This window comes from Gobio gobio (assembly GCF_949357685.1).
Source record: "Gobio gobio genome assembly, chromosome: 14".
Taxonomy (NCBI): Eukaryota; Metazoa; Chordata; class Actinopteri; order Cypriniformes; family Gobionidae; genus Gobio; species Gobio gobio.
This window is the reverse complement of record NC_137107.1, coordinates 1,750,453-1,763,126: the sequence shown is the minus strand read 5'-3', so window position 1 is coordinate 1,763,126 and position 12,674 is coordinate 1,750,453. Positions and strand designations below refer to the sequence as shown.

The 12,674-nt window shown below is 38.2% G+C and overlaps 1 protein-coding gene across 4 annotated transcripts; it reads right to left on the bottom strand.

Annotated features, from left to right (window-relative positions):
- Nucleotides 1–3,577: 3,577 nt before the first annotated feature.
- On the bottom strand, nt 3,578–6,606 carry irf1b (interferon regulatory factor 1b). 4 transcript variants are annotated; one of them, XM_079834228.1, is made up of 8 exons: nt 6,392–6,606; nt 5,880–5,971; nt 5,700–5,799; nt 5,328–5,606; nt 5,128–5,250; nt 4,276–4,304; nt 4,033–4,162; nt 3,578–3,952 (listed from the first exon to the last, which is right to left on the bottom strand). In XM_079834228.1, exons 2-8 carry the CDS (start codon nt 5,964–5,966, stop codon nt 3,852–3,854), a joined length of 849 nt encoding a protein of 282 aa, XP_079690354.1. In that variant the 5' UTR covers nt 5,967–5,971; nt 6,392–6,606; the 3' UTR covers nt 3,578–3,851. The 4 variants fall into 4 exon arrangements, with proteins under 4 accessions (XP_079690354.1, XP_079690353.1, XP_079690356.1 ...); XM_079834227.1 differs by having other exon boundaries at nt 5,880–5,974; nt 6,392–6,580; XM_079834230.1 differs by having other exon boundaries at nt 5,128–5,247; nt 6,392–6,545.
- Between the last annotated feature and the right edge of the window lie 6,068 nt (nt 6,607–12,674).

Sequence of the window (12,674 nt, the reverse complement as noted above, 5' to 3'; positions counted from 1 at the left end):
TGAAAACACAATGATTTAAACAAAAGAGTGTGTAACTGATTTGAACTAATATCCCCATTGGGCGCTGGAGTCTGAAGCCCCGCCCCCTTCCAAGAGTCCAACATTCCACACTTATTTTTCGGTTAATTGAGTACATCATCTCTCTTTAAGTGCACTTTTATCTAATTAATGTTATATTATCATAATACTATATATTTTTTTTAAATATACTTTTAAGATACAAAGTGCACATTCATCAGAATTAAGTGCACTTAAATATGGTGAACCCTTCTCTTTAAACAGCATCTGTTGTGTTCTGCACTGTAAAAAACACAACTTGAAAAAAGTTGAAAAGACAAAAATCCACACTGTAAAAATAGTATTTGTATTAGTGCTAATTTCCCCTAGCTTTTTCTTGTTGACTCAACTTTTGTAAATAACTGAAAATAAGTCGTCTGTGACACAAAACATTTTTTTTAGTTGAGTCAACTTGACATTGTTTTCTGGAGAGGTGCAACTAATCTGTAACAAATCTTTTGTAGTTGAGCCAATTCAACATTTTGTGTCTATTGGAAACAGAAGTTCTTATTAAGAATCAATCGGTTCAGATGTAGATTTGTTATTGAAAATTATCCATTATGGAGATCAGTGTTGCCTTTAGTTGGGCATTTTGACTCTTGGGTTTTTATGTGAGTTTGTGGTTTTTGTAACAGTGGTTAACAAAACACATAATCTGTTGCAAAGAAAGCCCTAACCAATGATCAGGTGATAGATAACAGCATTATACAGAGGAGTAGCTTACTACTTTATTCATGATTGAAAGTGATTACTTATGAATAATATATTATATTTACCAACAAAAGTTTAATGCAGCAGATGAGTCATTCGGAATTTTGATTTTTAAATACATTGTGGGAACTTTTTTGTAGACACACACACAGAGAAATCAAGAAGCAGCATATGAATCTCAACAATGGTGACGTGTTTCATGCCACAATGCATGCTGGGAGCCATCATTTTAATACTTTGTTGGCTCCCAGGATGCATTGCGGCATAAAGCATGTCACCAGTTGATTCTTGATATCTGTGTGTGGCAAAAGACTCCTTTTCCCCGTCATGTATTTAAATTCAGAATGTCTGATCTGCTGCAACAAAGTTTTGCTGGTAAAATATTGGTCAGAAATAAAATTATTGATTTATTAGTTTATGAGGCTGAAAACTTGATCATCTTTGTTTCTTTCTTAGCAACAAGTGATGTGATTTGTTAAACACTGTTGCAAAGACCACAAACTCACGCAAAGAGGCTATCTGCCCAACCAAAGGAAACACTGATCCCCATCATGGTAACCAACTTATTTTAAATAAATAAAAAATAATCTAAACCTGTTCATTCTTAAGAACTTCTGTTTCCAAGGGACAACATTTCTTGAACTGGCTCAACTACAAAATATTTGTTACAAAATAGTTGCATATCTCCACAAAACAAATAATCAAGTCAAGTTGACTCAACTAAACATTTTTTGTCACAGACGACTTATTTTCAGTTCGTATAACTGTTATTTACAAAAGTTGAGTCAACAAAACAAAAAAACTAGGGGAAATTGGTACTAAGATTTTTGTTGTTGTACAACCTTACATTTTTTTACAGTGTGCAGAAAATGATGACAATATCTGCAACTATTTTTATGTGGGTCAAAATGATAAATTTTTCTTTATGCCAAAAATCATTATATTAAGATAATGATACAGGATATTAAGATCATGTTCCATGAAGATATTCTGTACATGTCCTGCCGTAAATATATCATAAATGTATTATTAGTAGTAATATGCGTTAATAAGGACTTCATCTGGACAACTTTAAAGGAGATTTTCTCAATATTTAGATTTAGTCGCACCCTCAGATTCCAGATTCTCAAATTCTCAAAAAAAAAAATGCAGTGATTATTCAAAATATTGACCCTTATGATGGTTTTGTGGCTCACAATTAAGACATTCTGATGTAGACCAAAACACATTTTTCTACTAATCTTACCTTTGTATTAATACTAATGTATTATTAGTAGTAATATGCGTCGTTAAGGACTTCATCTGGACAACTTTAAAGTAGATTTTCTCAATAATTTGATTATTTTACACCCTCAGATTCCAGATTTTCAAATAGTTCGGCCAAATATTGACCCATCAAACCACACATCAATGATGATTATTCAAAATTTTGACCTTTATGATGGTTTTGTGGTCCAGGCTCATAATTAACACACTTTTCTAGTAATCTTACCTTTGTATTAAAACTAATGTATTATTAGTAGTAATATGCGTTGCTAAGAACTTCATCTGGACAACTTTAAAGGAGATTTTCTCATTATTTAGATTTAGTCGCACCCTCAGATTCCAGATTCTCAAATTCTCAAAATAAAAAGGAAAGATTATATCAAAATATTGACCCTTATGATGGTTTTGTGGCTTATAATTAAGACATTAAACATAACATTCTGACGTAGACCGAAACACATTTTTCTAGTATTCTTACCTTTGTATAATACTAATGTATTATTAGTAGTAATATGCGTTAATAAGGACTTAATTTGGACAACTTTAAAGGACATTTTCTCAATATTTAGATTTAGTCGCATCCTCAGATTCCAGATTCTCAAATAGTTCGGTCAAATATTGACCACACATCAATGATGATTATTCAAAATATTGACCTTTATGATGGTTTTGTGGTCCAGGCTCATAATTAAGACATTAAACATGACATTTTTCTAGTAATCTTACCGTATAAAATTGTGTTAATGACATTAATGACAAGCACGAGCAAGTAAATTCATTTAGTTTTTTTGTAAATATATCATAAATGTTTTATTAGTAGTAATATGCGTTAATAAGGACTTCATCTGGACAACTTTAAAGTAGATTTTCTCAATATTTAGATTTAGTCGCACCCTCAGATTCTCAAATATTGACCTCACATCAATGATGATTATTCAAAATATTGACCTTTATGATGGTTTTGTGGTCCAGGCTCATAATTAACACACTTTTCTAGTAATCTTACCTTTGTATTAATACTAATGTATTATTAGTAGTACTATGCGTTGCTAAGAACTTCAACTGGACAACTTTAAAGTAGATTTTCTCAATATTTAGATTTAGTCGCACCCTCAGATTCCAGATTCTCAAAAAAAATAAAATGCAGTGATTATTCAAAATATTGACCCTTATGATGGTTTTGTGGCTTATAATTAAGACATTCTGACGTAGACCGAAACACATTTTTCTACTAATCTTACCTTTGTATTAATACTATTGTATTATTAGTAGTAATATGCGTTAATAAGGACTTCATCTGGACAACTTTAAAGTAGATTTTCTCAATATTTAGATTTAGTCGCACCCTCAGATTCTCAAATATTGACCTCACATCAATGATGATTATTCAAAATATTGACCTTTATGATGGTTTTGTGGTCATAATTGACACACTTTTCTAGTGATCTTACCTTATAAAAATGTGTTTATTTCTATACTCACATATATCACACAGTAAACATCAGCACACCTGTTATTACCATAAATGACAAGCACGAGCAAGTAAATTCATTTTGTTTTTTATTACAAATAAATATTTACATCATATTTACACGGTGAAGAACCCCATCCCTCAAACAAACAGCTTACTTTGACATGTGTGTGTGTGTGTGTGTGATAAACCCTGACATGAGCACATAACGGAACCTGGTGAATTCACATTACATGAGATCTGTACAAGTGGAAAAGCGCAATCCGTCCTCCGTTCGACGGGCTCCAGAAGCGCTGGGTGAGCTGAGGTACGAGGTTGAGTCTATTGTCCATGAGTGAGTTCTCTCTCAGAGAGAGCACAAGGCGCTGCTGTTGACCAGCTCTGTGTATGTGCAGAGGGACTCCTCCGGGGACAGCTCGGTGTAGAGCCGCAGCTCCAGCTCTTCTCCTAAAGCAGCCACAGGAGAAACACACGTGAGCTCCCGCGCAGACAGGAAACATGCGCTCGTTCTCTTCCAGCTCATTTACCTGAACTCATACTCCACTGGCTCTCTGGACTCAGAGACTCTGTTGTGCCGGCTTCATTGCCCAGGAACCCCTTCGCAAAGACGCCGCTGTGCAGCCACTGCGAACTGTCACGTTCCAGTTGGCGTGAGAGCTGCAAGAGCAAAACACACAGCGTGAGAGTTTAGTCAATCAGCCAATCGGGAGCTAGCGGGGTGTTCCTGTCAATGAACACGCACAAAGGACAAGGGGCGGACACACACTCACCTCAATGATGGCTTCATAATCCTCCGGGTCTGATGGGAGAGAGAGAGAGAGAAGAGAAGAGAGAGGGTGAGGACCAGGGGGAACGCATTACAGGTAACTTGAGTTCTGTAATCAGATTACTTTTTCAAGTAACTAGTAAAGTAACGCATTACTTTTCAAATTTACAACAAAGTACTTTTTTACATTAATTTGACTGACAGCTCATGTTGAGAGTCAGTGCAGAGGCGTGTGTGTGAACATGAGGGTTATTGTAGTTCTAGACTAAATGTGAGCATTTATTTATCTCACTTGCGCAATAAAGATTCAGTCCTCCTCAAAATGAATAAAATCAGTCAAATGCTAAATCAGAGTACTATGCAAACCTCAAATAATTAAATGTTTACTATTTTTATGCATAATCTACCTTTATATTTAATTTACCAATGTTGACCTTTGATGATGAAAATTACTCGATTTTTTGTTTTTATTCGTAAAACTTTTTTCTCCTGCATCCTATTCTCCATTATCCAGAGCTGCGCCCTCTAGTGTTCATGAGGGAATCTGCATCTTTACCTCAGCCTGGGGCGCATTATTTACATTTGGGTATGAAGAGGTCTTTACCGGTGCACACAAATGTTACTTTTTTGTTATAAACAAAAACAAAAACAAGCCCAGCCCAGGTGAGAAAAAGTAACGCAAAAGTAACGTAACGCATTACTTTTCTTAAAAAGTAACTAAGTAACTCAATTAGTTACTTTTTAAGGGAGTAATGCAATATTGTAATGCATTTCTTTTCAAAGTAACACTGGTGAGGACCAGCGCCCCATGAGCGAGGGCTAAAGCGAGACGTGTGTGTGTGTGTGTGTGTGTTACCTGTGGAGTGCATGGGCGACACCTGGAACCCTCGCTCATAGAGCCCCGTGGAGCTGTCTGGGCCGGCCACCTCCTCACACACAGGGGGATCTGAGGTGTCCATGGCGGGGCTGGGTGTGTCTGCTGGGGGACAGAGACGTGATGAGCACCACACACACACTCTCGAGCCTCTCACACACTCTCTCTCTCTCTGCTCTTACTCAGAATGGTGCTGTCGATGGTGGGCTCCTGCATCTCGTCCGCGCTCACTTCCTCCTTCTTGACGTGCGAGATCTTCGAGCGCCTGCCGCGGCCCTTGGCCCTCGGGTCCTTCTTCTTGCAGACGGCGGGCAGCATGCGATACACACGCACCGCTCCACAGCCCTTGTTCACACTCTTGTCCTTCACCTCCTCGATGTCCGGGAGCGAGTTCATGGCACACCGGAAATTGGCTTTCCATGTTTTGGGGTCTGGCGCCGTCACTCCCTCCTTGAATTTACCTGCGGAGCACGAGCACAGGTGAGCACACGCCCCGTCTCATGTGTGTGAGTGTGTGTGTGTGTGTGTGTGTGTGTGTGTGTGTGCGCGCTCACCTGTGTGGATGGCCCACTGCTTGAACAGACACGCGTCTTTGTCCACTTCCCAGCCGTGGCGGGCGGCGTGTTTCCACGGGATGGAGAACATCTGCTCGTCCTGCAAGCATGCGAGTGGTGAGATCAGGTGTGTGTGTGTGTGTGTGTGTGTGTGTGTGTGTGTGTGTGGCGCGGCTTTACCTTGTTGACCCACACGAGTCCAGCGATGGTGTTGGAGTCAATCCGGCTCTCCAGCCAGGGACGCATGCGCATTCGGGACACAGGCATGGCTTCTGCTGGAGAGACAGAAGAAGAAGCTCGTTTACAGCTGCTGCGCGCGTGCACGAGCGAGGCGCGCGCCCGCTCAAGTTCACGACCAGGAAACGAGCGGATTGTTTTTACTCGGAGACCCCTCCAAAAAAAAACACTGTGCAGAATTTATTTTCTTTTTTTTTAAAAGTGTTTTCTTCTAAATGCATGTTCATTTAGCACAGTGAGAATGTCACTTTTAAAGCTAGTGTGAAAGTAGCACATTTCCTTCAACTTGCAACAATTACTAACTAATGCAAATACAAATTAATAATACATAAAAAATAAATAAGCACAACTTTATTTAATTTTCCAGTAAATCCGCACCCGACTAAACATAAACATTTATCAAAAGCACCTGTAATAAATGTAATAAATCGCGGGATCTGATCATAGACACTTACGGTGTTTAATCCGGTGATGTGTATCCGAGTGAGAGAAATGCACAAGAATAAAGTCCAGTAAAGGCGAGGGTCCACTCTCAGAGGAGCAGGTCAAGTTCAGTCCACAGGCTCGCGCTTACTGTACAGTAGGAGGGCGCGCGCTCTTTATTTATGCGCTCAAGCGCGTGGGGATTTTTCCCGTGAGCTGACACAGAGCTGATCCGCGCATGCGCAGTGGAGGCAGCCGTTCTTCACACAGCCAGGCTGATTTCCGAGAAATCATGCAGTTGTGAGACAGACGAGCTGAGTGCGGAAGACAATCGAGTTTGGATAAACACACACACACACACACACACGCCCTCACCACACCACAACAGCACACACACATATAGACACAAACACACACACACACACACACACACACACACACACACACACACACACACACACACACACACACACACACACACACATTATCGCCACGGTAATAGCGATTAATTACGGGTATTCACAGTGCACCACATAGAAATTATACATAATTATATGCACCATTAATGCAAGAAATCTGACTTCAACGTTTCGTGCATTGCCCACTGAGAGTGTAAGGTGTAAAATTAAAGTCTCTTCTGCATGTGTGTGTGTGTATAGTTGTGTAAAACAGTGTCAGAGGGTTGAGTCCGCAGATAGAAAAGTCGCTGTTTTCCGGGAAACGGTGTGTGTTGCGCCGGCAGAGGGCGCGCGTGCGCAGAAGCCCGTTACTGTAAGAGCAGCCGTTTCAAAGAAACTGCTCCAGGTTTGGGTGTTGTGTAATACACAGTCCTGGAATACCATGCATGAGGCACGAGCCGTCGGTATTTTAGGTTTCGAGATCTGTGTTCGTGCTCAGGGAGTGATTGACAGCCTGAAGATAATGGCTGTGCTCGTGCTCGCGCATTCAGCGACGGGTTAAACTACTGTAATACTGACAGATTATATATAAAGTTTATTTTTTATTTTTATGTATTGCTTGAACAACAGTTACAGAACAGGAACAAATAAAACAAGACACTAATAAATGCAGATGATAATAATAGCCTAATGATATCCCCTGAGGCGCCGCGCGTGACGTCAGGGGGCGTGTCCCGCACGGGGAGGAGGCGGGGTTTTCCTGCGGAGTTTCTGCTCCGTGGATTCCTGGGTTTTCCCGAGGATCGTCCAGCGATATTCCCCTCGAAACCCGAGACTATTCCGTCAGATCCGTCAGATCCAACACCTGAGAGCCAGCCGGTGTCTGACATAATTCTGACACCGAATCCAGCGCGCGCTCCCGCTATATCATACATATGTGTAACATATATATGTGGAATAAATCAGGCAGCATTATGGTTTTGACTTCATTCATTCATTCCCACGATATTCTTCATATCAACAATGTAGCTATTTATGATAACTTCAGATATATTAAGTGGCTTTCATACATCATAAATGAACATTATCACTTACTGATATCAAAAATAAACTAACTAACAATAAACGAATTGACATTTTAAGCTAAACACTAAACTGACAGTTTAAGCTATAAACTTTAAATTGTAATGGTGATCATGTACTATCCTGTAACTAATGTTATTATGAATAAGGTGAGAATAATAAGGTTGTAATTGTTTCCAGTCGCCGGCCAAATGAACCCTGGGTTACCTCAAAACAAAGTGGTTTCGCCCACCCCTGCCAATCAGCTGCGGCAGAGCTTTGACTGACAGTTCCAAGAGCCAATCGAGGCCCAGGGTTTAGTCACACGCCCTTTTAATGCTTTCCGTTGGTTAAATATTTCTAAACCCAGAGAGAAACTGCTAGACTATGACTAATTTAAAAAAACATCGTTTAACTAGAGCTATAAATGCTTCTTGGTAAACATTCTCATGAGAGTCTCGCGGTTTCAGTGGTTTTCACACACACACACACACACACACACACACACACACACACGAGAAACACAGTTCTGCCTCAGTATGTATGTGTGTGTGTGTGTGTGTGTGTGTGTGTGTGTGTGTGTGTGTGTGTGTGTGTGTGTGTGTGTGTGTGTGTCGTGTTAAGATCAGCAGGAAGACCTGTAATACACTATTCTTCGCCTTCGCTGCTTGTTCACAATATTAGAGTTAATAAAGATCTGCTAGTTTGAATAAATACAGTGTTTTCTTTACTTCAACTACGGGCACTTTTAAGTCCCAGCAGTGAAATTTTAGATTTATGTTAAAGTTTGTTGTAAATATATTCACAGTGCTATTACACACCTTGAAAAAATATATAATTACTGATTAATGTGATTTAATATAATATTATGACGCATTTATAACATCTTTGTTAATATCCCACACCTGTGGTCTCAATGCTGAGATGCATAACATAAGCTAATTTAATCACAATTTGACATGATTTCAAATGGAATTGTTTAATATACAGATTCATTTACAGCATCTTCTTTATATTATTTACTGATCATTTTTATGATTTGTTTAACTAAATGTGCCTGTCCCACACTTTCGAGTCCTTACCACAATAATGAAAAAAAAACTTTTATTATGAAATTTTATCAAACACAAACAATTCTAGTTTCTATGAAAACAGAAGTGAACACTTTAACATTTTCATTTGCAAAAAAATATTTTAACACTAATGATGAGATGATTTACACATTGAAATTGCAACATCCGTCATAAAAAGTTAAATATGTTATATTTTGTGTGTATGGAAACAGTTGACATCTAAGTTTACTGTACAATTTTTACATGTCATAGAAAACAAAAAACTTAAAAATCAGTATTTACAAAACTGCATCAAATTTGAAAAAGCTGTTAAAATATATAATTTTTTATAGAAATTAATAAAGAAAAAATGATAAAATAAGGATATTTTTCCTTATGAAAAATGAAAAGATGACTCAAAAAATAAAAACAATAAACGTGTTCCAGATTAAAATCTTAACGACTACATTCAAGTGTGTGTACATTTGTATATCTATTACAGACTGTTATGCTTAAAATTTAAATTCATAGAGGTTGATTTTTTAAAAACTGGGATAGTGAAAAGTGCCTGTAGTTGCAGAAACACTCATATAAAGGCTGATGTTTATGTGTCCGATACTCTCATTCAGAGCCGGTGTGTGTGGCACTTCATCTTTAACTCAATTAAAAAGATCGTCGAGACAAGCTTTAATTAAGTTGGCTTGAGAAAACCGGACCAGAAAGTCTGAAGAACTTTGAAAAGCTTAAAGTTTGAAGGTTCTCGGTTTGAAATAAAGTTTGATGGTTTTGAAGTCAATACAGTCTATCAGAAAACAGATCAGATTGAATAGATATAGGGTTCTTGGAGTGGTTGCTAGGGTGTTGCTATGGTACTCTGGGAGATTGCTAGGGTGTTGCTAGGGTATTTTGGGTGGTTGCTATGAGATAGATGGATGGATGAGAAATATTAGAGATATACTCAAAAAAAATTGACAGGTTGGATTTACTTTACTTTTTTATGTCAGCAGGTTCCTCGTAACTGGGTTATGGTGAATTTAATTAACATTGTTTATTACGTTATTTTACGTAAGGTTAATTCAATGTCATTTAGTTAAATCAGGTTAACATTCTTAATTTTGTCCAAAACTATTAAGTTCAATTATTCTAAAATTAATATCAAACAAAAACCAAAACAAGTAATTCAGTTTATCCTCAATTAAAACAGGTGGTCATATAAAAATGAATCTTGGGAGCACAGACTTAAGTTTGGTCTCGTTTTAAAGAAGACTCTTGACAGATTATTGTTGAAAAAAGTTTAAAAAGTGAAACCAAAAAAAAAGTTATAGAGATTTAAGTTTGTGAAAATGATTTATGAATAATATTTTATAAAAAAAATATATTTTTTAAACATGTTGAACTCTAAAACTGCTAGAAAATCAAAGCTATACAGTACATCTAAACAAGCTGTGTTCCAAATTTGAGGTTGATATCTCAAAAAATGAGCTTTCAGTGAGAGTGTGTTTGTGCGCAGTGCCAACATTTCCCCATCAGATCCAGCAGAACTCCACTGGGACACCTCCACTCATATTTTACAAGCACACACACACACACACACACACACACACACACACACACACACACACACACACACACACACACACACACACACACACACACACACACACACACACACACACACACACACACACACACAAGCACACACACACACAAGCACACACACACACAGATAATTTATCCAATTGTCTTTATTATATGCATAAACAGAAAACAGGAATAAAGTGAGTATTTGCTTTATACACCAAACCTGAAAAAATGGCACCATCTGGTAAAAAAAATACACTCTAAAAAACCCAAGTTGGGTTGAAAATGGACTAACTCAGCAATTGGGTAGTTTTAACCCAGTGGTTGGGTTACAGTTTTTTTCAATCGCTTACACACTAAAATTAAAACTTTCCCACAAAACCTTACACTCAAGGAGCAAAACCCCGGCCTAGATTTGCACAACTGTAGCACATTGTCAGCTTCACACCTTTTGCAACACATTACACACAGTGATTTGCAAAACTCTAAACACACTTGCATGCATTTGGCACAGAAATTTATCATGATGTCATTTCCTTGCAATTTCAAAGCAAAGGCTTTCAAATGAACACACTCATGAACCAACTGGTTAAACACAGCCACCAGGTGTGCACACACACTGCTGCTTAATTCTAGACACACCAATCAGGTTTAAGCACTATAGAAAGGCAACAGGTAAGTTCACCTGCCTTCAACAACAACGGCCGGTGTCAGAGGAAGAGGGAGAGTGAGGATGAGAGGGGGAATACAGGGAGAACAGGATGGAGGAAGAGGAAGAGGGAGAGTGAGGATGAGAGGGGGAATACAGCACTGTAAAAAAAGAAAAGCTGACATAACTTAAAATTGTAAGGCAACTTGCTGCGCAGCGTTTTTGAGTTTACTCAACTTTTACATAAAGTAGTTCACTCAATAAGTAAGGTCACATGTCTCCCAATTTAAGATCTTTTGTTCAGCTGATTGAGTTTTTATTGTTGTTTTGATTTTGTGTTGAACATTTTTTATGATTTTATGTCACCATCATGGTGATCAGTGTTTTCTTTAGATGGGCAGTTTGACGACTTTTTAATGTTAGTGTTTCTCTGGCTGCTGAATAAGAATATAATCATTGTGTAGTGGTTTAATTCACAGTTTTTATGATTGAGTTTAATATAAGCAATATACTTTTAACTTTGTTTTATTGTGATTCTAGAAAAGATACAGCATGGTTTTAATCAGAAAAGCTGAATAAGGTTTAAAACCGATTGTACATTAAGCACTTTGACCTCCTGTGAGATTTACTCCCACAGATATCAAGAATCAGCCTATGAATCTCAACAATGGTGACATGCTTCATGCCGCAATGCATGCTGGGAGCCATGGATGAGTTTTGCATGATGCTCCCAGAATGCATTGTTAATGCGTTGCAACTTGAATGCTTGTTAACTTGCAATTACAAATCGAATTTACAATTAATACTAGGTTGGTCCAAAAATTGTTGAACCAACTTCTTTTCAGTGGTTAAGCCAACTTTTTCTCATTTAATTGTCCAGTTAACTAAAACATAATCATTAGCCAAAATTTTTGTGAGTTTGATTTTTTACAGTGAGGGAGAACAGGATGGAGGAAGAGGAAGAGACAAACACTAACCCTAACCCTAACCTAATCCTAACCCTAACCCTACCCTGACCCTAACCCTAACCCTAACCCTAACCTAACCCTAACCCTAACCCTAACCCTAACCCTACCCTAACCCTAACCCTAACTCTAACCCTACCCTAACCCTAACCCTAACCCTAGGACATGCACAGAGAAGAAGACAATCAAATCCGTCTAACGAAATTTGTGCTATAATTGTGGATCATGTAATAGAGCTTCGTCAAGAGCACAGGTGAGAAACTTCTCTTCTGTCAAAAGAAAATCCATAGCTTACTGCATGTACTATATCAACAGTTTACCCTTTTACAGTAAGCTACTTGTATTTTGTTTGGCCAACATAGGATTGAACGTCGAGAACACCAAGGAGAGAGAGACCCATATTCACACAGATCATAAACCTCGTTTTGGCCAATAATACAATCAGACTTAGACTTAGACATCAATAATGTCCAACAGGTCTCTCTGTCAACAATAGCCCGTATCCTTACAGTTTTTTCCAATTGCTAACACACTAAAATGACATGGCCAGCACAATTATTTAAACTGACACACAGAGAGCAAAACCTCTTCTCAAGTCTTCAAAAGTC

What these genes read in the sequence shown, in the direction of transcription:
- irf1b (XM_079834228.1), bottom strand. Translation starts at nt 5,966, where the DNA reads ATGCCTGTGTCCCGAATGCGCATGCGTCCCTGGCTGGAGAGCCGGATT. An exon ending in GTCGCCCATGCACTCCACAG is followed by an intron (nt 4,305 to 5,127) that starts GTAACACACACA and finishes CTCTCCCATCAG; the next exon opens with ACCCGGAGGATTATGAAGCC. An exon ending in CCAGTGGAGTATGAGTTCAG is followed by an intron (nt 3,953 to 4,032) that starts GTAAATGAGCTG and finishes TGGCTGCTTTAG; the next exon opens with GAGAAGAGCTGGAGCTGCGG.